The sequence below is a fragment of the Lynx rufus genome, unplaced genomic scaffold, assembly GCF_022079265.1.
Source record: "Lynx rufus isolate CCGP_SWC_20201006 ecotype Redwood Valley unplaced genomic scaffold, mLynRuf1.p SCAF_16, whole genome shotgun sequence".
Classification (NCBI taxonomy): Eukaryota; Metazoa; Chordata; class Mammalia; order Carnivora; family Felidae; genus Lynx; species Lynx rufus.
The window spans coordinates 13,386,972-13,413,891 of NW_025814830.1; the positions used below are offsets into that span (position 1 = coordinate 13,386,972).

The window sequence follows — 26,920 nt, forward strand, 5'->3', positions numbered from 1 at the left end:
CAATATTTATTAAAGCTAAACATATGTGTACTTTCTAACCTAGCAATTCTATTTTTTGAGTACATAATACAAACAGAGCTAATTTCATATGCACACCAAAAGACTGACACAAGAATGTTCATAGCAGCTTTACTCATAATAGCCCAAAACTAGAAACAAATACCCCATCAACAAGAGAATGGAGGTTGCCCCTGGATTGTTCAGTCAGTTGTGTCCGACTCTTGATTTCGGCTCAGGTCATGATCTCACAGTCATGGAATCGAGCCCCACGACTCAGCACTGTGTGTGGAGCCTGCTTGGGATTCTCTCTCTCTCCATCTCTTTCTGCCCCTCCCCTGTTTGTGTGCATGCGCGCACCCCCCCACACACACACACACTCTCTCTCTCCCCCAAAACAAATAAACATTTAAAATAAGGAAAAGAAATCATACATGCTCAGTAAATGGCAGATCTATGTTTTGAATCCACATTTCTCTAACTACAAAACCAGTTCTCTTTCAATTCTGGTTTTTGCCCCAGAAGCCCAGATTTTATTATATTAAATGAAACCCTAGCATAAGTAATTCATTTAAACAAATACAACTTGCTCTAAATTGGTAGATTTAAAAGACTGATGATGCCTTATATTACAGTAAAAGAGACACTCTTATGGTATGTTGGTGAAATTTTAAGCAGGGCAATTGATGAAGATGATGTAAGTCAGTTTTAACTGTGAAAGCCTCATTCTCAACAATATTTAAGACTCTGTTCAAAAGATATAATTATATGTGTGCACAAAAAGGAGTGTGCAGTGAAACACTATGCAGTATTGGGGAAAGCAGCTAAATATCCTTCAATAGGGAAATGGTTACATAGTATATCCAGACAATGTAGTCAAAACATTATGATAGATTGTAATTTGATGACATGAAAAACTTTCACTGTATTTTGTCAGATGAAGAAGGCAGATTACAAAACAGTATTGTAGTATGATTCTGTTTTGAATGAACAAATCCTATGTGCGTATATCCATGTGTTAATTCACAGAGAAATATGAAATGATTTAGAATAAAATGTTCAAATAAGCTGTTTCTAAGTGAGCATTATTTTGAGCTTTTCTGTATTTTCTAAATTTCTGAATAACAATCAGAAAAAATAATAGAGCTAATCCCTCCCTCTTTGAGAGAAGAAATAATAAGAGATGTGTATGAAACATGGAGTGTAGTGCAGTAGTGGTTTAAATTCTGGCTTAGGGTGGCCTGAAGTTTCTTCATAGATGTGAAGCCTTTCGGATGAATAACTCAACTACTACCTTAAAGATCCTAAACCTTGAAACTAAGATTTTATTACACATTGGATTCCTCTTCCTGGTTGCCCCTCACCTAGGCTCAGATCTATTATTGCCTGCCAATCCCTCCACCAGTCATTGCTCCAACAAGGAAATCACATCTGCCTTGGAAATTAATTAATATTAAACCCTGCACATAGGAGAAGAAATGGAACTTAGGCCTGATGTGGCTGTGTAGAAATTCAGACCATTCCCTTGATCATTAGGCAGAAAAGGAAGTTGAGAAAGTAATCTGAAGGATCAGGATGATGACAATTTAGAAAACACAGCAGAGATGCCCGTTTCTACTTCCAGGAATCTTAAATCAGTCCTTCAGAAAATTAGCTAAGTACCCTAAAGAGTCACAGTGAAGAAAGATGGCTCTAGGATGCAGACTTTGAATTGGAAAAGGGAAAAGAGATACTATAATCCAGGAGACCCAGTTGATTAAATAAATACACATAGATCCTTTATCACACCCTTGAACAAATTCTTCCGAGTAGGGTGAGTTATCTATACTCCACTCAGCAGAAGTCAATTCCACATTCCTGGGTCTACATACCCCTAAAATGACTGGAACTCATATCCTGATAAGGTTCTAGAAGGGAATGCAAAGTTGGTGAAGACATGGGAGCTGGACAGTAAGAAGGAGCTGCTCAGCAAAGTTAATAGTTAAATAAATTACAAAATATCCATGTAAAAGAATATTAAGATAAACAAATCCAAAGCTGTAGGAAGTAATCAAGGATATAGAAAAATTTCAAGATATAACATCAGTAGAGAAATCACTTTACAAAACAGATTAACAAATACAATTATACCAATATTGAGTGATACAAAAAAAAGTTAAACAACCGTTTCAGTTATCTGTTGCTATGTAACCATTCCAAAATTTTGTGGCTTTAAAAACATTCATTAGCTCATTATTCTGGGGTTGGCAATTTGGGCTTGGTTTGGCTGAGTGGGTCTACTGATTCCACTCATCTAATAGCAGCCAGTGGTTTGGTGGGGGCTGGATGGTCCAAGATGGTCTCTGAAATATCTGGTAGCTGTTGCTGTCAGCTGGGCCTCTGTCTCCAGGTGATCTTCTATCTTCAAGCAAGCTAGTCATAACCTTCAGTAAAAGGTGGCCTCAGGGCAGGAAGAGGAAAAGAGCGGACCTCCTAAAGGTTTTGTCTCACAAATCTTACAATGTCACTTCCACCACAGGCTTTTTGCCAAAGTCCATCAAAAGGCCCTGCCTACTAGTAACTTAACCATTTCAGAACAATTACTCCCTTTTCTGAAAAACAAAAAGAGAACAAGGAGAACAAAATCCCTGACCTTAAGCTTGGTTTCAGATATGCCCAGTAATGTTTTCCTTTATTCAGAGCTCTTCTCTCAGTGAACAGCACTGTAGGGAAAGGGAAGGGGCATGGGAAGGGTAGGAATCATTAGACACCAGACCTTTCTTGGAGCACAGACTAGCTAAATTGGAAGAAATTCTTCAACACCACACAATCTCTCACCATCTGTCACACACATACTGGACAGAAGTAAAAGGGAGATGGGGAGTACTGCTAATCCTTTTTAGTATCAAAGGGAAAAGCCAGGGTCACTGATATCCAGGGCTGAAAACTTTCCAAGTTCACAGCAAGTTTCCTGGGGAGACAGCTCTGGGAATAATGTGGTTCTAAAACATGTAACTTGACCTCAGCTCCCAAGGGAGATCCTCTAAGGAAGGAATGGCACTCCCAGGCTCTCCAAACTCTGCCTAAAGGACTCTTCCAATTCTAAAATTTCATTCCAAAAACTGGTTTGTGCTTTTTTGCTTGCATGTAACTTTATACTACCACTCAAATATGGACTCCCTTTGGTGACCATCTCTCTGCAGCTGGGGTCCATGGCTGTAAAGCAAGAGAAAAAAAAAAAAAAGAAGCAGCAGGGAACCCAGGAATACAGATCCTAAAAAAGGTTGGAACCTAAAATTGGCCCCTAGATGGGCAACACTCACTTTACTGATACCCCACTATGTTAAGCAGGAAGCTAGGCACTGGACGTTGGGGGAGGAGGGGAGGGAGGCGGTGCCCTGACGAAGGCAACTGAGACCATGCTTTAGTGTAAGGGCGACTCAAGTTAATACAGGCATCGCAGTCTTCACAGGCGCAGATATACTCTCAAAAAGGTCTTCAAAAGACCCCTCAGTCCCGACGTTAAACCCAGAACTGAAGAAATGAAGCTCTATCCCATCACACAACCGAACTCGTACCAGTCAAAGCATTAAAAGCTTCTCCCATCACATTAGGTAACAGCACTGTCTTATGATGGGCGGTCTCAAACCCCACAGTGTCACGTGCCTAACACTACAGCTGACCAGTCACCCCAAACGTTCCGCATCCGCGTTGGGACGTACACGCACAATCACACACCTGTCACGGCCTCAGCACCGCCCACACTCTCATTCGTCTTCGTCACCGCCACAAACGCTCACACGCAAACAGCCATACACAGGCCTGAGCTCCAGGCTCAACGCGCCCTGTCTGCACCTTGGGGGCTCGGGGCTTCCTCACTGGGCGCGCCCGCCACGCCCAGACTCCGGCGGCCACTCGGAGCGCGAAGACTTTGAGGGGTAACCAGAGAGGACCCAGGGCTCAAAGTTCTTTTCAAAAGCTGCACAGGGGCTTTGGGAAATGTAGTTCAAGGCTGGAAAAGCCCGGATGTCGAGCGCGCGCAAGGAGGCTGCGGCTTCAAAGACTGAGCCGCAGAGACACTTGGGAGGTACAGCTCGCGCGGGAGTACGCAGGCGCAGACCGCTGGCCAGTGGTCGAAGGTGAGGCTGGTGGGTCCTACGGAGGCGGTGGAGGCGGGTGATGGCGGGACCTGGGGGGAATGCAGAGGAGGGAGGCGGGAACCTGGCCAGGAAGGCCGGGGAAGAAGGCAAGAGTTCTGGGCCCTAGAGAGAACGGGAGGGAGGCGAGAACCTAAGCAGAAGGAGCCAGGGCCGGGAACGCCGAGAAGGGAAAGGGAGCCCGGGCCAGGGAGCGTCCTAGAGGGAACCGGTAGTCCAGGCTGGACAGCGCCGAAGAGGGAACTGGAAGCCCGAGTTGGTGTGAGCTTGGGGAGGGCAGGAATTTTGTCCCCCACCCCCACCCCGCACCGTGAGGAAACCCCAGCTTTCGGAGTGCGGCCTGGCACACACGGGCATTCAGTTCGTGTAGCTTTTTGTGCCCGTTCTTGTGCAGTTTGGGCATGTGTTACTCCGTGTGACGTTGTGGAACCAGTTGTTTGGAAAGTGATAAGGTCTCTATGTTTGTCTAATTTTTCAAATAGGATGCGAGTTGATTTGTTTTTGAGACTGCATGCGACTTTGGAGAGACGATAGTAAGGGGTTTTTGTGAGTAAAATTTTGCTATTTTGTGTGAAGTATGTTATGGGCTCGGTGAGATTATGCCTGTGATGTGCCTATGGGATTGTGATTGTGTCGTGGGTAATATAACTGCGTCTTTGTCTAATTTTTAAAGTATCTTGTGTGTACAATCCGCAGTAATTCGTGAATGTTATTATGTGACTGAGATGGAGCGCTTGAGAAATTGGATGCATGACCAGTTAAATATGTATTGTTTCGATTATCTGAATACTGGCATTTTATATGCTTATAGATTTCACTCTATGGCAACTGGATAAGTGAAATAGAGATTTTTTTTGATGGAGAGGAGGAAGTAAAATAAAAATAATTTTCAGATGGTAGGATTGTATATTGGGAAACCCCACACTGACTAATGATTGGTATGTTGGAATGAGTAGGACACCATAAAAAATTGGGCAAGACACAAAAAATTTCTCCCCTAACTGCCACTCAAAGTTTCTATTTGGGTGAATCCCTTTTTTTCCCTGCTACTACTGGATGCATTGCGAGACAGATTGAGTAATTTCTTTGCTCGTTCTGAAGACTGAATCTGTTGAACATTTAAATACAAGACCAGTCTCATAGTAACTATTTAACTAGTTAAATAAAATATTCACTATAGGGGCGCCTAGGTGGCTCAGTTGGTTGAGCATCCGATTCTTGGTTTCAGTGCAGTTCACGATCTCACAGTTTGTGGGTTCGAGCTCCACCTCGGGCTCTCTGCTGACAGTGCAGATCCTGGTTAAGATTTCTCTCTCCCTCTCTCTCTGCCCCTTCCTGGCTTGCTCTCTCTTTCCTTCTCAAAAAATAAACAAATGAATATTTTAAAAAACATTCACTATAGACACCAATACTTCAAACTTGTTTTAAATAAAAACCCTCCCTCCTACTGGAAGCCTGCCTGGGAAAAGGGTACATGATCAGCTTCTTCTCTAATTCTTCAACCTCTATTTTGTCTCTACTTCCTCTAGGTGGGTAGTCTCTGGCTGGAATGGATTGGGAGCTGGAAAACAAGAGACAAGAAGTTAGGGACAAGAAGAGGCTAACATGATTGGTACCATTATAATTTATTGTAAGTCATCTCTTACCTTCTGAGAGAACCCACTGCTGGGAACTTCCAGATACACTTCCCTTCTTATGGGTACAGCCACTTCTCCAGCTGTCTTCTCAATGTTTCCTCTGGGCATGCAGTTGGCCACCTGCTCTGGTGGGTCTTGTTGTCTCTCCAGTGAGTCCTCTTGGACAAGAGAATCCAAGCCATTCCAGGCAGGCTCCATCCATGGGTTGCCCATCTAGAGCTCAGGTGAGAATTAGCCCCTTAGTCACTTTGCCCTCTCAAATCCTGAAATATGTACATTTTTCCCCAAAACTCTCTTTACCACTTTGTTTCCCAGTGACATCAGCATCTGAGGGGCCCTTGTTTCTTATAAGAAAGCACCCACTTTTCTTCGCCTGGAAAACTATGTCCTAAAAAATAGTTTACTCTCTTAGGCAAAGTAGGAGTTAAATTAATGGTAGCAAAACTTTATGTTTTTTATAAGACTTTATTTTAGAATGAGGGACACTTAGAAGCTTGCTTTCCTCACCATCTTTGGAACATCTGCTGAGACTGAGAGAAAAATTTATAAGTTACCATGCTGTTATAAACAGTGACAACAATTAGAAAATTCAGAGGTTTGTTGGAAAAATCATTGACAAATTAATAAGCTTCATTTATATATGCGTGCTTATGTGTGTATATATGTATCAGAAAACTATGGAAAATGACCAATGGTCATCAAAAATATGAGATACAAAGAATTTCATAATGTATAAGTAAAAGAATTCTTTTAATGTTTCTAAGGGACTCAAAAAATAAGACTTGAATAAAAGAACAGGAAGACATGTGACAAAGTGTCAAAACTCCCTAACATTTCATGCAATTCCATTAAATTTTCAGTAAAAATTTTGAATTTTCTACGAGAAATTTCTAAGAACGAAAGTTCTTATGAGAATATGAATAAGCCAAAAATTCTGAAAGAAAATAATGAAGGGGGAAGTAGCTCTACCTGATACTAAAATATGTTTTAAAACTAATAACTGCCGAGTCATCTTTGCAATTAAATGAACAGATCAGTAAAACTAAATATAAAATCCAGATCTACTCAGATATATAAAGGAAGTAAGGTATATGGTTATACTTGATCTTAGCCAAAAGGCCAAGAAGGAATAAAGATGGCAGTTTTGATGAGTGGAGGAAACAGTAGATTATTGAACACCTGACAGTATTAAACCAATGGCCAATAATCTGTTGAAAGTTTTTGGGTTTTTTGGGGTTTTTTTGTATTTAAGTAGGCTTCATGCCCATTGCAGAGCTCAGTGCAGGGCTTGAACTCATGACCGTGAGATCAAGACCCGAGCTGAGATCAATAGTTGGACGCTTAGCCGACTGAGCCACCCAGGCACCCCTGCTATAAGTTATTTTTGCATGGCAAAAACAAAGTCATATGAGAAACTATAAATTATTTGAAGTGAATACAGTACTTCCTTCCTTTAAGAAAAAATCTAATAACCAATCTAGAAAATAAAAATCTAATAGAAAAGTGAAAGAATTATAAGAGACCATTAACAGATGAGAAACTAAGGGTGTTTTTTAAACTTATGAAAAGAAGCTTATTTTCTCTTATAATGGGAAAAATAAAACCCAGAACCACAATTTCTACCTATTAGATAGGCATGCATCAAGAAGTTGGTATCAGTAGCATTTATCGAGGTATTGGCATACATCAAGAAGTTGGTATCGGTAGCATTTATCAAGGTGTATCAGTATATTCTCATATATTGCTGGTGATAGTGTAAATGGTAGAGCCTTCTGGAGAGCAGCTTGAAGGTAGGCTGCTAAGAGAGAAAAATTAGTGCTAGAAAGGAGGGGAACTTGCCCAAAATCTAACCTCTTGCCCAAGAGCCTCTATCTCTGGATTTTGGGATAAAAAAAGATTTGTCTAGCTTATTCTCCTTCCTGTAAATTATGTGGAATGTGCAGAGTGGTCAAAGGCCAAAGCAAGGGAAATGGAGGCGATTTCAATTGAGACAAGTCATAAGAGAGCTATAAGTCGTGTATAGTGTCATTTTGGCTTCTTTTCATCTTGGCTTTGCCTTCTTAGGAACTGCCTCTTTTCCAAAGAGGAACCCAAAGGAAGACTGGTCACCTCTTGCAAATCTCAAAACCATGGCTCAGGTGAGGTGATGGTTCCTCTCTCTTTTCCAAAATAATCTTTATTTTTTTTATTTTTTTTTAAGGATATTTGAGCATTTGCCTTTCTTGTACCAAATCCTCCTGCCTATCTTCCCCTTCAGGAAAGTGTCCCCATTTCTTTCCATATTGGCCAGATAAGCCTTTTCCTTCCACAAATGCTCCTTCTAATTTTAACTAATTTTCACACATTAAGTGGGTTTATCATTAAACATCTTTCTTTGTCTTCTCCCAGAAGCAGAGCTGGGACAAAAATGCATTTCCTCAAATGAGAATATATTACTGCATGAACTTTGCTTGTTTAAATAAAAACAGTCAAGATGGAGATGGAATTGATGTTGCTTTTAGTAAGTAGCAAGGACTATTGTCTTGAGGCTTTAAGGAAAGAGTTATGCTTCGCAAATTGTACAAAGAACAGAGAATCTTGCTTTTCTCCTGTCTGATCCTCCAGTTTGCCCACAGCTGCTAACAATTCCTAAAAATCCATGGCCTGCCAATAACACTCCCCCATTATGCTAATGGTGTTCCTATTTTTAAACTTCTCTAATTTTATTTTTGGATGCAGGGGAAGTAAATATATATGCTTGGATCACCATACTGAATTACAAGTATAACTCTTGAAATATCCTGCCCTTGGTTTCAAAGATGTTGTTATCTCTTGGTTCTTTCAGAAATGTCATCTTTATATCTGGACCTCTTAAATACTACTGTGCTCCAGATTCTTTTATTATTATAATTTTTTTATGTTTATTTATTTTTGAGAGAGAGAGTGCAAAGGGCAGAGAGAGACACACACACACACACAAAATCTGAAGTGGGCTCCAGGCTCTGAGCTGTCAGCGCAGAGCCTGATGGGGCTCGAACCCACAAACAGTGAGATCATGACCTAAGCCGAAGTCGGACACTTAAACCAACTGAGCCACCCAGGCGCCCCTGTACTCCAGATTCTTTATTGGTTCTCTTCTTTTTTCATTTCCCTGTTCCTATTCACAGTCTACCACCGTTATTCTAATGCTCACATAATTGTAAACCTAAACCTCTGTTCTGAGTGTCAAAACCATATCCAATCTCCAACTAAAAATCACCACCTGCATATTCCGCAGATACTTCAGGCACATGCCCAAGATTTATCTCATTATCTCCTGCCCATCGTGTTCTTTTTTGTTTTGTTTTCTATCTGCTTTTGGCCCCAGTCCCATACCCACCTGCTAATATAATATAGCTAGCTTGAGTTAAATAAATGTCTCTCTTCCACTACGCAATTTAGTGGTGATTTTATTCCTTATACCACAGTTGCCTTCATCTCCCTTGATATCTTTATTTTGAGTGCCTCTCTCATATCCTGGTCACTTGTTTTCCCATATAACACCTTTGCTCCTTTTCCAGTCCTCCAAGTGCTCACCCCACTGCTCACTTATGGATCTTTGTGTTTCTTATGCTTTTCTGTTTAACTTTGTGTGTGTGTGTGTGTGTGTGTGTGTGTATGTGTGTGTGTGTGTAGTAAAATATACGTAGTGTAAAATTTCACCATTTTAGCCATTGTTGAGTGTATAGTTTAGCCCCATGAAATACATTCAGCGTTGTGTAACCAGTACCACTATGTATTTCTAGAACTTTTTCATCATCCCAGACAGAAACTCTATACTTATAACATTAATCGGTGACTGTTAACCTTATACTTTTTATAGCATCAGAACTAAAGCACATTAGAAGAATGTATAAAGATAGCCCTTTAGGGGAGTGGAAGATGTTAAAATATTAACAGTTTAAATTCAATAATAGTAATCAATGATAATAATGGTTTTCCAATTCACGAACATGATGTACATCTCCTTTTATTTAAGATCTTTAAATTCTCTCAGTAATGTTTTGTTGTTTTCAGTGTACAGTCTTACACGTTTTGTTATATTAATCCCTGGGTATTTTTTTTTATGCTATTGTAAATGCTATTCATTTTTATTTCAAATTTTCACTGTTCACCGCTAATATATGAAAACACAATTGATTTTTGTATATTGATCTGCAATCTTTCTAAAGTCACTTATTCTAGTAATTTTTTGTATTTTTTAGGATTTTCTACATAGATAAGCATGTCATATGTAAATAATGACTGCTTGCCTTCTTGCTTTTCAAACTGTGCATCTACTGCATTGTCTGGAACCTTCAGTATAATGTTGAATAGAAATGGTGAGAACAGACATTTGTGCCTTGTTCCTGCCTTAGGGGAAAGGGATTCAGAGTTTCACTATTAAGTATGATATTAGCTATAGATTTTGCATTGATTTATCAGGTTAAAGAAGTTCCAGTTTGCTGATAGTTTTTATCATGAGAGGGTGCTGAATTTTTTCAAAAGTTTTTCTTCATCTATTGGTTATTCCCCATTATTTGGCTTTCCTCTCTCTCTCTCTCTCTTTTAGTGTTTATTTTTTTTTGAGAGAGAGAGAGAGCATAGGAGCAGGGTGGGCGGAGAGAATCCGAAGCAGGCTCCAGGCTCTGAGCTGACAGCACAGAGCCCAATGCGGGGCTTAAACTCACAAACCATGAGCTCATGACCTGAGCCAAAGTTGGACACTTAACCGACTGAACCACTCAGGTGCCCCTTCTCTTTTTTCTATTAACACCATGAATTATATTGATTTTGAAGTGTTCAGCCAACTTAGAAGCTCTAGCTCTAGGATAAATCCCACTTATGTAATGTTTGATGAATTTGCTAATATAGTACATCGTTAAGGAGTTGTTTGTGGTTCATAAAGAATTTGGTCTATATTTTTTCTTGTAATACCTTTGTTTAGTTTTCATATCAGGATAATTCTTTTAAAATAAGTTGGGAAGTATACGCTCTTATTTTCTAAAAGAATTTGTGTCAATTGGTACTATTTCTTCTTAAAGTGTTTGTTAGAAATCACCAGTGAATAAATCTTTAAAAATTAAAAAATAAAAACAGAGGGGCATCCAGGTAGCTCAGTGGGTTAAGTGTCCAACTTTGGCTCATGTCATCATCTCGTGGTGTGTGAGTTTGAGTCCCATATCGGGCTCTGTGCTGACAGGCCAGATTCTGTCTCCCTCTCTCTCTGCCCCTCCCCTGCTCATGCTCTGTCTCTCTCTCTCTCAAAAATAAAACATTAAAAAAAATTTTTTTTAATAAATAAAAACAGAGGGAGGGAAACCATAAAAGACTCTTAAATACAGAGAACAATCTGAGAGTTGCTGGAGGGGAGGTGGGTGGGGAAATGGATTAAATGGATGATGGGCATTAAGGAGGACACTTATTGAGATGAGCACTGAGTGTCATATAAGAGATGAATACCTGGGTTCTACTCCTGAAGCCACTACATAACTACACTGTATGTTAACTAACTTGAAAATGAATAAGTAATAATAATAATATATTTTAAAAAAGAAGAATTCACCAGTGAAGCCATGTTAACCTGGAGATTTTTTTGTGGGAACGGGTTTAACTAGCAGCTCAATTTCCTTGGTAGAATTAGGGATATTCAGGTTATCAGGGTGTTTTCTTCAGTGAGCTTTTATAGTTTGTATCTTTCAAGGAATTTGTCAAATTTATTGACAAAGTTATCAAAAATATACTCTTTTTATCCTTTTGATATTTGTGTAATCTGTAGCAATGCCCCTCTTTCATTTCTGCTGTTGATAATTTGTGTCTTATTCTTTTCCTTGGTCAGTTGCCTAGAGTTTTACCAATTTCATTTGTCATTTCAAAGTACCAGCTTTGGGTTTCATTGGTTTACTCCATTGTTTTTCTGTTTCCTCTTTCTTCACATCTTTTTTGTTTCCTTTTTTTTTTCTCAATACTTGGGTTTAATTAAGTCATTTTCTAGTTTTGAGAGAGAGGGACAGCATGAGTAGGGAAGTAGCAGAGAGAAGGAGACACAGAATCAGATGCAGTCTCTAGGCGCTGAGCTGTCACCCAGAGCCCAATGCAGAGATTGAACCCACAAGCAGTGAGATCATGACCTGAGCTGAAGTCAGACTTTTAACTGACTGAACCACCCAGGTGCCCCAAAACTTCTGTATCCTTGTTGATTTTCAGTCTATTTGTGTAGCAATCACTGAGAGAAGAAAGTTGAAATCTTCAGTTACAATTTTGGTTTTGTCTGTTTTTCCTTTTCTATCAGTTTTTACTTAATGTATTTTTAAGTTCTGTTTTTAGGTGCATTCACATTTAGAATTGTTACATTCTCTCATGAATTGATCCCCTCTGTTATTTTGAAATGCCTTATTTAATCCCTGATAATATTCTTTGTGCTGAAATTTGTATTGTTTGATATTATAGCCAATTTAGCTTTCTTATGATTAGTATTTACACGGTATACATGTTTTCCATCCTTTTTAAAATTTTTTAAGTTTACTTATTTTGAGAGAGAGAGAGAGAGAGAGAGAGCAAGTGGGGTAGAGGCAGAGAGAATGGAGGAGAGAATATCAAGCAGACTCCACAGGGTCAGCATAGAGGCCGATGTAGGGCTCAAACTCACAAATTGTGAGATCATGACCTGAGCCCAAACCAAAAGTTGGACGCTTAATTGACTAAGCCACCCAGGTACCCCTCCATCCTTTTACTTTAACCTTCCTATGTTTTCATATTTATAGTGAGCCTCTTGTAGATAGTATATAGTTTGTCCTTTTTAAAATTTTTTTACTTTTAAGTAACCTCTACGCCCAATGTGGAGCTCCAACTAACAACCCCAAGATCAAGAATCACATGCTCCACTGACTGAGTGGTACCCCTGTAGAGCATCACTTTTTGTAATCTCACAACACATGTTTTTCCAGAGCAAATATGCTATACACTAAGAATATATGCAAATCTCAATAAAAAGAAATCATATGGAGCATCTTCTCTAACCACAATTGAATTAAATTAGATGTCAATAAAAATAACATACCTAGACTAGGCCCAAATGTTTGGAAATTAAACAATATGCTAATTTTTAAAAAAATGTTTATTTATTTTGGAGAGAGTGTGAGTGGGGAAGGGGTAGGGAGAGAGGGAGACAGAATCTGAAGCAGGCTCCAGGCTCTGAGCTGTCAGCACAGAGCCCAACATAGGGCTCAAACCACAAGCCGCTAGCTCATGACCTCAGCCGAAGTTGGACGCCCCAACAATATACTACTTCTGAGTAATCAATTTTGGGTCAAAGAATAACCAAAAAGAAAATTTTCATAAAATTAATGAAATTTATGGCTAACATCATACTTAATGGTGAATGACTGTTTTCCCTCCTAAGATCAGGAGCAAGACAAGGATGTCTACTTTAACGCTTCTGTCAACACTGTAGATGATGCGTAAAGAATGAAAAAGAAATATAAGGCATATAGACTAGAAAGGGAGAAGGTAAACTGTATTTGCAGATAATATGACCAGGTTATGTAGGAAGTATTAAGGAATTTACAAAAAAAAAGTACTAGAAATAAAAAGTGAATTCAGCAAGGTCACTTATATCAAAATACAAAAATCAATTCTATTTTTATATACTAACAACAAAAAATTGAAAATGAGTTTAAAGAATAAAATTAACAAAACATTTACAAGACCTGTACACTGAAAACTACAAAACACTGCTGAGAGAAATTTAAGAAGACCTAAATAAGCATACATAAGGTCCATGGATTGGAAGACCTACTACTGTTAACATATCTGTTATCTCCAACCAATTTATAAAGTCTTTCAAAACTCAATCAAAATCTAAGTAAGTTGTTTTATAAAGATTGATAAGTTGATTCTAAAATTAACCTGGAAATGTAAAACACCTAACATGTCTAAACAGGTTCTAAATGACAGTGTTGGAAGATTATTAATGGTGCTCTACAGGGGCACCTTACTGACTCAGTCACTGGAGTATGTGATTCTTGATCTCAGGGTTGTAAATTGGAGCCCCATGTTGGGTATAAATCTGTCCAGATTTTCCTCCCCTTTTTACTGACAAACATTTACATCAACTATGGTTTTGGACTTTTTTAAGTCTCATTTTACTTTTGTCAATTTTTGCTTTATGTTTTTTGAAACTCTTGTTATTTAAATATATATACATTTGTAATTGTTCTAGTTTCCTGGTGTATTTACTTTTTCATCAATATAAAATGCCTCTCTTTGTCTGCAGTAGTAACATTGCTCAACTTTCCCATGTGTAGTGTTTGTATGTCATTTTCCATCCTTTACTTTCAGCCTATTTGTGTCTATGGTATTTAAAATATGTCTCTTGTAGGGGCGCCTGAGTGGCTCAGTTGGTTAAGCTTCCTATTCTTGATTTCAGCTCAGGTCATGATCTCATGGTTCATAAGATTGAGCCCTGTGTCAGGCTCTGAGCTGGATGTGGAGCCTGCTTGGGTTTTTCTCCCTTTCTCTCTGCCCCTTCCCCAGTTGTACATGTGCATGTGCTTGCTCTCTCTCTCTCTCTGTCTCAAAATAAATAAATAAACTTTAAAAAATAAAATATGTCTCAGAATTATATTAAATCTTGCTTTTTCATGCATTCTAATATCTTGGTCATTTTATTGGAATGTTTGGTCCATTTATATTTAATACAATTAGAGGTAAATGGATTTAGGGCTGCCATTTTGCTGTTTTGTTTTCCAAATGCTTAACCTATGTTTTTAATCCTTTTAAATATACTTTATATTTCAAGGCAGTTTTAGGTTCATGACAAAATTGTAGAGTTTCCACTACCGTCTGCCCCCATACATGATTAATAGCTTCTCCATTATCAATATCTTGCACCAGAGTGTACATTCATTACAATGAACCTACATTGATACATAATTCCAAAGTCCAATAGATTTTGGCAAATATATGACATTCTGCCATTATAGTATTATACAGAATAGTTTTAGTGCCCTAAAACTTTTAGGGTTACACCTTTTTGTCCCTTCTTTTTTTACTGTCTCCAGAGTTTTGCCTTTCCAGAATGTCATATAGTTGGAATTATACGGACTTTTCTGATGGGCTTCTTGCACCTACTAATGTGCGTTTAAGTTTCCTCCTAATCTGTTTTTATTCATCTCTTCGTATATACTGTTGTATTTTGTATCAATCAAATACATGTTAATGGTTCATTTTCATTCTTCTCTTGACTTTTTATTTATTTATTTATTTATTTTAATGTTTTATTTATTTATTTTGAGAGAGACAGAGAATGCCAATGCAAGAGGGGCAGAGAGAGGAAGAGAGAGAAGCCCAAGCAGGGTGGACACTCATCATGGAGCCTGACACAGGGCTTGATTCCATGACTGTGAGATCATGACCTGAGCTAAAAATCAAGAGTTGGACACTCACCAACTGAGCCACCCAGGCACCCCTCCTCTATTGACTTTTTAGTTGTATCTATTTCTATGCCCAGGTTTTCCATTAGTTCTTTGAAGACATTAAGAGCAGCTGCTTTGAAGCTTTTTTTGGTGGTTTTTTTTTTTTTTTGGCAAAATCCAACATTGGGACCCACTAGGGATTAATTTCTGTGACTGGCTTTTTCTGAATATGAGTCATATTCTCCCTTGTTTTGTTTGCATATTTAGTAATTTTTACTAGAAATCTGGATATCATGAATAACATAGTAATCTGATACTGTTATGTCTTTTTTCTGAGGATTATTGGTTTTTTTGTCCTGGCAAGCAACTAACTTGCTTGAAATTGAACTTTAAACTCTGCACCAACCCCAAGTATGAAGCAGCTGATATGTCAGCTCAGTTCTTTAAGCTTCCAGCTGCTGTTTTTGACCCTGGCCCCCTTAGGTGAGGGGAGATAGGTTCTCCTTGTGTTCATATATATTAGCTCTCAGTTAAGGAATTGGTGAGAGTTTATACTTAGATTTTGGGACTTACTTTCAGTAGGCCTGTTTCTTCCAGTGTTCCACTACTTATACTTCCTGCTGCTCTGTGAGCTGCAACTTCTGACACCTCAATCCAGTAAGACTTCAGTTTTCTTCTGCTTGTGCTATGATCAGGTTGTATAATACTGGTAATCAAAAATGCCAAAATCTCAGAATCTCACTAGATGCACTTCTATTTTTCAAAACTCTTTTTTGGTATCTTTCTGTCTGCTTTTTCCTAAGTCCTCCCTGATGTCTCCAACAATTGCTTAGTTTAATTATCAATGTGGTGTTCTGGCAGTGATTATACTCAGATTTTGGTTCTCATCCTTTCTATAGTTCTCTCACTTCAAGAATTTATTTCTAAATCTCGAGCTCAGCTGCCTTAACAGCTATGGGGTTTCTGGTACCTTCATGCAAAAAAGCCATGGATTGAACAATTCTTACCCATCACGGTTGCTATCCTTTAAGGATAAGCGCTCCATTGGGGCACCTGGGTAGCTCAGTCGTTTAAGCATCCGACTTTTGATTTCAGCTCAGGTCATGATTCCAGGGTTGTGGGATCAAGCCCTGCGTCGGGCTCCACACTGAACATTTAGCGTGCTTGGGATTCTCTTTCTGGCTCTGCCCCTTTCCCCAGCCCATGCTCTCCCTCTCTCTCTCAAGTAAAAAAAAAAAAAAAAAAAAATCAATTTTTTTAAAAAAGGTTAAGCTTGGGGCGCCTGGGTGGCTCGGTCGGTTAAGCGTCCGACTTCGGCTCAGGTCATGATCTCACGGTCCGTGGGTTCGAGCCCCGCGTCGGGCTCTGTGCTGACAGCTCAGAGCCTGGAGCCTGTTTCAGATTCTGTGTCTCCCTCTCTCTGTGACCCTCCCCCGTTCATGCTCTGTCTCAAAAATAAATAAACGTTAAAAATAAATAAATAAATAAATAAATAAATAAATAAATAAATAAATAAGAAAGGTTAAGCTCTCCTTCAATTTTTGCTTGCTTTGATTGCTTCCAGTTCCATCTATGAGTTGTTATATGTCGTGTTCAGACATATATATTATGTTAAGTATAAATGATTATCTGAGGGATCATTTTCTTGATCAATTGACTATTATTTTTGGATGCCAGAAGTTGCTCCCATGCATTTTTAAACCATATTTTTTCTGCATAATACATTAATCTTGACAGAGAAAAGTTTTACCTCCTCAATTGTGTTGCCCTTGTAATATATCACATCTTGTACATTCTTCTCTTGTAGTACCTGTAACACCTTCAAGCAGGTGTATGTTTAAACATACTTTCTTGAAGGCTTTGAGGCTATGCAGGGACAGTGTTTTGTATGTCTTGGCACTCCAGTAAACTAATGCAGTTTGGGGGTACAAAGTGACTTTACATAAATATTTGTGTGATGAATTATTAAATAAATTCAGTGGCAGGTACTTCTGTCTTTTGTTTACCTTACAATATAAATTACAAAACAAAAATGATTACCTTTTTTTACATTGATATGAATGCCCCAAAGGAACAGATCAAAAGTAGTCCCCAATATCTAGTCAGCTTATTCTGATCACAGTTCCAATCCGTTGCAGGCATCAGTGTCATTCAAAGATGTGACTGTTGACTTCTCTCGGGAGGAGTGGCAGCACCTGGATCCTGCTCAGAAGACTCTCTACATGGATGTGATGTTGGAAAACTATTGCCACCTCATCTCTGTAGGTAAGAAAAACTCTCTTTGAAACTTTCAGTAGCATGCATTTCCTTTCAAAGTGCCTGAATTATGTGTGATCTTGTGTTTCAGGGATAAGATTGATGAATTCTTTTTTTGTTTGCAGAAAGGATAATTTTGTACTTGCCCAGAGCAAGGTGTTAAGTTTACTCTTACACAAAGAAGTATCTTAATTTGCAGTATTGAAAATGTACTTTACTAATTTTTCAAATGTATTGAAGCCTAAACAACTTAATCCAAATTTTTCTTTGTCAGGGTGTCACATGACCAAACCTGATGTGATCCTCAAGTTAGAACGAGGAGAAGAGCCATGGACATCATTTACAGGTCATACCTGCTTAGGTGAGTTTCTGACTCTTCAGGTGGATGAAATCTAATGGAGAATAAATTTTAAAATAGTCATGGGGTAGGTGGCACCTTCGAAATATGCCACCTGGTGTAGGAGTGTCTTTTTAAAGGCTCCTAACCTTTGAAATGATTATTATTCCTGCAAAACTTAAATCAAACTTTTAAATACAACTCTCCCAATATAATATTCTTTTCTAGTTTGCTTGATGTTATCAAAGATAGTTGCCACTCTTAATCAAAATGTATTATAAACCTTCTTTTTAGATCTTTTTTCTTGTTTTGTGTCTTTTTCTAACTTCAGTCTCTTCTTGACATTGTATATTTTCTTTTGAACATTCTTTTTTTTTTTTTTTTAATATATGAAGTTTATTGACAAATTGGTTTCCATACAACACCCAGTGCTCATCCCAAAAGGTGCCCTCCTCAATACCCATCACCCACCCGCCCCTCCCTCCCACCCCTCATCAACCCTCAGTTTGTTCTCAGTTTTTAACAGTCTCTTGAACATTCTTAAATCTGTTTTTATAAGAGAGAAAATTCTTGTTTAATGTTTTTCTTCTCAGTTGCTTTCCATTTTTTTCTTTTTCTTTCTTTTAATTGCCTCAGGTTTGTTTTCTGTGCTAAGTCTAAGATCCCCTTCTCACCACAAATATAGCTGTTAATTTTAAAACTTACTTGCTTTGGCCCAGATTGATAATTCCACAGTTATCATTCTCTTCTATTAAACTTTTGTGGTTCACTTTATATGGCAGATCATCATTCCTGAAATCAACCCTTCATTTGGGTAAAGCATTGACTTATTCTTTTTTAAATTTTTTTTTTTTCAACATTTATTTATTTTTGGGACAGAGAGAGACAGAGCATGAATGGGGGAGGGGCAGAGAGAGAGGGAGACACAGAATCGGAAACAGGCTCCAGGCTCTGAGCCATCAGCCCAGAGCCCGACGCGGGGCTCGAACTCCCGGACCGCGAGATCGTGACCTGGCTGAAGTCGGACGCTTAACCGACTGCGCCACCCAGGCGCCCCAAGCATTGACTTATTCTTATCCTGGTTCTCTGAGTGATTATTTCCAAGTTGGTCTATTTTCTTAATCACTGGACATACTGCCTGATAATACCTGGCACATAATGGTCATTGATACATATATTTTTATTTTTTTTTTTTTAATTTTTTTTTTTCAACGTTTATTTATTTTTGGGACAGAGACAGACAGAGCATGAACGGGGGAGGGGCAGAGAGAGAGGGAGACACAGAATCGGAAACAGGCTCCAGGCTCTGAGCCATCAGCCCAGAGCCTGACGTGGGGCTCGAACTCCCGGACCGCGAGATCGTGACCTGGCTGAAGTCGGACGCTTAACCGACTGCGCCACCCAGGCGCCCCAATACATATATTTTTAAATGTATGTTGTTTCACTAGACTCTCAGTCTTATTTCTCTGATTTGACCTCAAAGGATCTGCCTTTAAATTATGGTAATCTCATCCATTCTGAGGACGGAAGGTCTTTGTTTTATGTAGAGGTCTGTAACACTGACATACTCAGTGCATTTCTCCCACCTTCACTATAGTACTTCAAGGGTTCTGCACTCTGATGTTTCACCTATTTTGTGACAACATGTTAGAAATGAAAATCACAAACTTTCCTACCCTTTAAATTCTTCCCCACTGTCTGTTTCCAAATATTTTATTTTCACCATGATACCAGCTTTCTCTGTCTCTATCATCATCTCTTATGAATCTCTTCACAATCTGTGTTATGTTTATCAGCCTGTGAAATGTATTTACGTTTTCCCATATTTTCATTTTTCACTGACCTCATACAAAATAACAACTATCTTATTTCATGTCTTGACTACAATAATTACAGCTTGGCTTTGCTATAATTTTGTCCTAATTCTTTCAATTTATATTGTTACTTTTCTGACAAGAGATATCATTGCTTGTTCCCTATTATATGAAATTGAAATTCTTCATTCAAGGACTGCTATAATAAGCCCTCATCTGGTCTTTTCAACTTTATTTCTCTCCATTATGGAAAACTTTTGGTAATTTCCACTTGATATAGTCTCCTCAATGTTCTCCACACATGTGTAATTTGTCATAATGCTTGTACTGTTCATTGTGTTGTGTTCTCCCTTCCATATACTATGTATCTTTTAAGTCTTGAGATTTCTTCTGCATAAACTATTCCTTAACCACTTCACATAGATTTTCTGAATTCCCATGCTACTTACCAACTCAGACACATACAACTCTTGAAAATAATTATGTAATTTGGTACCCAGTTATATGTGATTTATGCTTAAGGCTTTTTTAATTCAAAGATAAGATCCTCTGTATCTTTTTTGCTATAGTATATAAAATTTTAAATATTCCATAGTTGCTCATTAACTTGAAGCTATACAGGCAAGTTACGCTTTTGCTCCATTCACAAAGTATGGTAAGCTCCTTCCAGATGTACCTGCTCAGGCCATGGCTGTATAGATTCTGGTTGAAATTGTTGGATTCTGGGGCACCTGGGTGTCTCAGTCGGTTGAGCGTCCGACTTCAGCTCAGGTCATGATCTCATGGTCTGTGAGTTCGAGCCCTGCGTTGGGCTCTGTGCTGACAGCTCAGAGCCTGGAGACTGCTTTGGATTCTGTGTCTCCCTCTCTCTCTGCCCCTCCCCTGCTCATGCTCTGTCTCTCTCTCTCTCTCTCTCTCTCTCTCTCTGTCAAAAATAAATAAACATTGAATTGGCTGGATTCTACCAAACACTACCTATCTAGGTAGGATATACAGTGTTAATGTAAACTCAGAAGAGTTCAAAGGAGATAATCAATAAAGTATTCCTTTCTATAGAAAAGGATTACTATCAAAATCTGCATCTTTCACAAAATATTTAAGACACGATTAAGCTTGTGAAAATATTTTGTTAAAATTAATTTCCTAGACCATAACCATTTTTAAGTTATAAAGAAATAGTGCTTAAAGTGGTAGGGGGAAATAAGTGAAGGATTTTTGGCATCATGGAACATAGCATTTTCTTGAAGATAATCTGAGTAGAAATAAGAATGGAAGGCAAGCCACTTGATTAAAAAAACATAAGCAAAGTATGTGATTAGGAGTAAGTGAGATATTTATAAGGCAAAAAAGATGAGGCCTCACTTTTATGTGTGAAAGTTGTCAGATAGGTGGACAACCCTGAAAACTTGTTTGAATATGAAAAGTGAATCTCAGTGATTCAAAGTTTTGTTTACAGGAGAAATTCCTTATATGTTGGTGTTGAGAGTAATGGACTGAAGGAAGAAATAGATTTTTTGAACCTAAATTTAACATTATTTCACTAGATGTGGATGATTGCAAAATAACAGAAGTCAAATATAGCTATAAAATATAAGAGAAATGAAGGTTAAAGTTAATCACTTAGAATGAGATGTAATCTTGTCCACCAGGTGGAAAACTGGAGTTAAGAAAAGTTATGAGCACCTGGGTGGCTCAGTCAGTTAAACGTCCAAATCTAGATTTCAGCTCAGGTCACGATCTCACAGGAGATAGAGCCCCACATTGGGCTCTGTGCTGGCATTGTGGAGCCTGCTTGGGATTCTCTCTCCCTCTTTCTCTTTGCTCTTCCCCTGCTCTCTGTCTCTCTCTCTCTCTCTCTCTCTCTCAAAAATAAATAAAGCTTTAAAAAAAAAAAAAGAAAAGTTACTATATTGAGGAAAGACTTGTGGCAGTTTTTCCTTAAACCTGAAAAAGTAAGTCTGTGAAAAGAAATAGTTACAATTGATGGTCATGAGATTTTTGTTATTGAACCATTCTGAAAGGATTGGTAGTAATAGCAATAATGAATACACCAATAAATATACTCCTAGTCAGTTTTAAAGTTCCTGTTGGAAGTGTCTTCATAGCTCTTTTCTCACAGGAGAAAATGATAACCAATTATATGGAGGATTAAAGCCTAGGCTATAGGGTTGTCTTTTAAACACTAGGAAATTACTTGATACTTGGAAAGATTAATGAGCCATTGATGGGTACATAGTAGGCGGTGGTGGAATAACTGGAAATGTTTTGCCTCACAGTCTAGAGCTGAATGTATAAAAATATAGGCTCTGATCTGTGTTCTCCAAAAGCACTCCTTCCTCTAATATTTTTCTTGAATAAGCTTTTCTACTAATTTTTCTTGTCCATCCTACTTAAAGTTTACTGCCCTTGAAAGGTTCACTTCATTGCTTCCAAATCCACCTGTCCAAACATCAGTCTCTCTTTCACCATTCTTTGTCTTCTCACTGCTTGGTGTATTCATTTAACTTTCTGTATGAAGTTCTGATACAAAGTGCAAAAGTTACTAGCGTTCATTGCTTAATTTTTCATTCTTGTCCACACCGAGGCAGAGTTTTTCTTTAGGCTTTGTGTCTTTTCCCTGGCAAGGAATAATTTGTCCAGGGTCTTTTTTGATCTCATATACTAGACACCAGTACAATTTCTTTCCATAGCAAATATGTGAAGATTCACAAATTGTTATTATATTCTTTTGTAGAAGAAAATTGGAAAGATGAAGACTTTTTAGTGAAATTCAAGGAATACCAAGATAAGTTTTCTAGATCAGTTGTATTCATCAACCACAAAAAACTGATTAAAGAGAACAGTAATGCATATGAAAAGACATTTACTTTAAGCAAAAACCCTATTAATTCAAAAAATCTACCTCCTGAATATGATACTCATGGAAAGATTTTTAAAAATGTTTCAGAATTAATCATCAGTAATATAAGTCCTGCAAGAAAGAGACTTAGTGAGTATAATGGATATGGGAAATCACTTCTCAATACTAAACCAGAGACAGCTCAACCTGGAGTCAAATCCCATAATCAGCGTGGCAGGGTTGTCAGTCATAATGACGTACTTATACAATATCATAAGGTGGAAACTCCAGCACAGCCATTTGGATATAATGACTGTGAGAAAGCCTTCCTTAAAAAAGGAGAATTAATTACACATAATAGAGCTTACATAAGGGAAAACCCATCTGAATATAATAAAAGGAGAAGAACAACGAATATTGAAAAAAAACATACATGCACTGAATGTGGGAAGTCCTTCTGCAGGAAGTCAGTATTGATTCTGCACCAGGGAATTCACACAGAGGAAAAACCCTATCAGTGCCATCAATGTGGAAATTCATTTAGAAGGAAGTCATATCTCATTGATCATCAAAGAACTCACACAGGAGAGAAACCCTTTGTTTGTAATGAATGTGGTAAGTCCTTCCGCCTAAAGACAGCCCTCACTGATCATCAGAGAACACATACAGGGGAAAAATCATACGAATGTCCACAGTGTAGGAATGCCTTCAGATTGAAGTCACACCTCATACGTCATCAGAGAACTCATACAGGAGAGAAACCATATGAGTGTAATGACTGTGGGAAGTCCTTCCGCCAGAAGACAACACTCTCTCTACATCAGAGAATTCATACAGGAGAGAAACCCTATATTTGTAAAGAATGTGGGAAGTCCTTTCACCAGAAGGCAAACCTTACTGTACATCAGAGAACTCATACGGGGGAAAAGCCCTATATTTGTAATGAATGTGGGAAATCATTCTCCCAGAAGACAACCCTCGCTCTTCATGAGAAGACTCATAATGAGGAGAAACCCTATATTTGTAATGAATGTGGGAAGTCCTTTCGCCAAAAGACAACCCTTGTGGCACATCAGAGAACACATACAGGGGAAAAATCCTATGAATGTCCTCACTGTGGGAAGGCCTTTAGAATGAAGTCATACCTCATTGATCATCACAGAACTCACACAGGAGAAAAACCATATGAATGTAATGAATGTGGGAAATCCTTCAGTCAGAAGACAAATCTGAATCTGCATCAGAGAATTCATACAGGAGAGAAACCCTATATTTGTAATGAATGTGGGAAGTCCTTTCGCCAGAAAGCAACTCTCACTGTACATCAAAAGATACATACAGGACAGAAATCCTACGAATGTCCTCAGTGTGGGAAAGCCTTTAGCAGGAAGTCATATCTCATTCATCATCAAAGAACTCATACAGGAGAGAAACCATATAAATGTAATGAATGTGGGAAGTGCTTCCGCCAGAAAACAAATCTCATTGTACATCAGAGAACTCACACAGGAGAGAAACCCTATATTTGTAATGAGTGTAGTAAGTCCTTCAGTTATAAGAGAAACCTCATTGTCCATCAGAGAACTCACAAGGGAGAAAACATAGAAATTCAATAAATGATGTGATCTCTTTGTGAAGCCTTTCCAAGTTATTGTAAAACTTTAGTTTAAGGAAAAAAAGCATGCTAAAACATTTTAATAAGGTAATTTTAATCACAAATGTAATAGTAGTTAAAGTACCAACCACAGAACTGTCTGCTGTTTACTAGCATATGTAATGGATATGATCATTGTTATCGAACTTTATCAGAAATGAAGCTAATTTTTTAAGTTTTCAAGTTCTGTTCACTTAGATTATTTTTTTAAAGTGCTTACATAATATATGCAGAGGCAAGATACAAAATGGTTATAATATCAGTCTCCATAAAAGAAAGAAAGTATGAAATATATTTCTCCTTGTGCTCTGGAATAAAGAATAACTGTTATTTCCCCAAAGATTACCATGTCTCTGGCTTATAACATCATGAAGCAGTCTTTGCATGTCTAAATTTTATGTTTTATCATATATCATGAATTATTTTGTGTCTTGTCTCAACATTTTTAAGATTCATACATTATTGCATGTGGCAGTAATGTATTCATTTTCACTGTGCATACTTTTCCATTTTAAGAATATACCACTATTTATCCTCTTGATGGATGTTTGTATTTTTATAAATTTGTGTTGTAATAAAAATACTGCTCTAAATGCTGTAAATATTCTGTGTATGTGTGTATGTATATTTCTGTTGATCTTATAGTAAGATGAATTACTCAGTCCAAGGGTGTATGTAAGTTTTTTTCAGCTATGGTAGATACTGCCAAACATCTCAGACCTTTCTTAATATGAGGTGATTAACTTTGGAAAGTAACAGCTCTGATTGTAAGCAATGTGGAGAAAGGTCTTTAGCAGTCATTCAACTAGAGAATTTTACTTTAAAAAATCCATATAATATTGTAATTGTAAGAAGACTGTTAGTCATGAATATCTGAATGTAACAAATCTAGAAAGACTCGCTATGGCTTAAATTACACAAAGCTAGAGAATTCATATCGGAACGAATCCTATAGTTGTCATGATTATAGGAATACTTTTAGCCATAGCATACACCTTATTTAACACCATAGAATTCATACTAGAGAAAGGGAGGTTAAGAAATGACAAAGATGAGTAAAACTTGGGAATATAAGTCACAGTAGACAGAATTGTGAAATAACACACACACACACAACTAAGCCTTTTATATATTTATCTCAGGAAGTGTGGGTCTCAATTCCCAATGGAAAAATCACTGGAGAGATATTGATGTTTTAGAATTGGAAATCTGCTAAAACACTAATGTCTATAGCATCTTTTCTATGAAAATAGTAAGTTCAACACCTTGAACAGTTTTACTGAAGGCCCTTGATTATTTGTAACATATGTTTACTACATATATTGTTACTGTGTATAATAAAATGCATTTAAAATTTAAATAAGCTTATCCCCCACCCCCAATTTGGGCCCTCTGCCTTACAGAAAGGGACAGCAATTGCCAGTGGATAGTAAATGGAAACCTGCTTGTCCAGGGCTTGTAGATAATTTGAGAGAGAAAAACAAAAAACGACAGTGGGTAATGAGGAAATTCAGACATGACAAATATTTAGACTTCAAAGGGTCTAAAAATTATAGTGCCTTGTCTGACCAGACAGAACTTTGTGAAATTTAGCCTTTACTAGTAACTATTTACATTTAGAGGATTTGTTTGTTTCGTTTTGTGGTTTCTTTTTGAGGGCAGGATGAACATACTAAAAATAAGTAGGTAAGATTACAGGGTCTATATTCATAACCATGAGAACCTGGTAATAGTTTCATTTGAATAAATCTATATTTGTATATGAATTAATACTATTTATTATATGTTAACAATGGCAATTAACAAGAATTATACTCAAGACGGAGGATGCAAATCTACCCTTTTTCCTGGATATTTAATGATTGGGGAGGTGTGGTATAACTGAATCTGTTCTAACCTCAACCAACCAATGTTGGGACTGTGAGTCACTTTTTCTTGGATATTCTACTCTCCTTTGTTTCGTCTCATATGTATTTCTGTGGCTGTCACAAAAATATAATTTATCTGGCATCCCTACATGTTCTATCCTGCCTCTTGATTTACTGATTATATTATGAAATAGCCATGTTTTATTTGCAGTAGAGCATTGTATGCATATTCTTAGTTTATTTTTATACATAGTACATAATATTCATGTTTTATAGGTCTTGTGTATGATATACTAGAAATTCTGGTGTACTAACAGACAGTGTTTTAAATGGCTAAGCTTAAAAGTACAATTATGAACCACAGATGATTAGGCTGTTTTCTTACCTAAAAGAACTTCCAGTATAGGAGGTTATATAAACAAGTCATAAAAGTATTTGGATAGTAATCCTTGAGAATCTCTACATATTTATGCTCTTAGCTATTTCCCAAGATCTCCCCAATTTCTACTCCTATCATAGTTACTATACCCACCAAAATATATGTCACTTATAGGGGGAGATGGAATGGGGTGTTATTAGAAGAGATCCATTGCTACTGTATTCATTGTAGTGAAATTTTTTAAAATGAGTAGGCCAGTCCCAGACTCCTTTGGCATCCGAGGACAAACAGCAAATATCCTAAATCTATATGTCACATTTTAAACTTTCCTTATTCCCAATCCTATATTAATCCCTCCTCATGCAAATCTCTGGGATATAATATATCTCAGCTGAAGAGGGAAGGGGCAAAAAAGATATTATGCAAATGTTTGGCTGTAAAAAGTTACCCTACTTGAAGTGTCTCTGCAAAAATTCAAAGTAATGGCAGATGCCATTTTCTGTATGATTTTCCTGTTTTTAAATTTATAATTTTTAACTTCCATTTGAAATCATATCCACTAAATTTAATTTTATAAATGTGCCACTTTA

General features: G+C 37.7%; 1 protein-coding gene across 1 annotated transcript; it reads left to right on the top strand.

The window, feature by feature from the left end:
- The first annotated feature begins 3,825 nt into the window (after positions 1–3,825).
- Positions 3,826–24,792, top strand: LOC124511174 (zinc finger protein 567). Its single transcript, XM_047078141.1, has 8 exons — positions 3,826–4,115; positions 4,616–4,679; positions 5,663–5,763; positions 7,835–7,908; positions 8,159–8,270; positions 17,322–17,448; positions 17,714–17,800; positions 22,325–24,792. Exons 5-8 carry the CDS (start codon positions 8,244–8,246, stop codon positions 24,043–24,045), a joined length of 1,962 nt encoding a protein of 653 aa, XP_046934097.1. The 5' UTR covers positions 3,826–4,115; positions 4,616–4,679; positions 5,663–5,763; positions 7,835–7,908; positions 8,159–8,243; the 3' UTR covers positions 24,046–24,792.
- The last annotated feature ends 2,128 nt before the right edge of the window (positions 24,793–26,920 follow it).

What these genes read in the sequence shown, in the direction of transcription:
- LOC124511174 (XM_047078141.1), top strand. Translation starts at nt 8,244, where the DNA reads ATGGAGATGGAATTGATGTTGCTTTTA. An exon ending in TGGAATTGATGTTGCTTTTA is followed by an intron (nt 8,271 to 17,321) that starts GTAAGTAGCAAG and finishes AATCCGTTGCAG; the next exon opens with GCATCAGTGTCATTCAAAGA. An exon ending in TACAGGTCATACCTGCTTAG is followed by an intron (nt 17,801 to 22,324) that starts GTGAGTTTCTGA and finishes ATTCTTTTGTAG; the next exon opens with AAGAAAATTGGAAAGATGAA.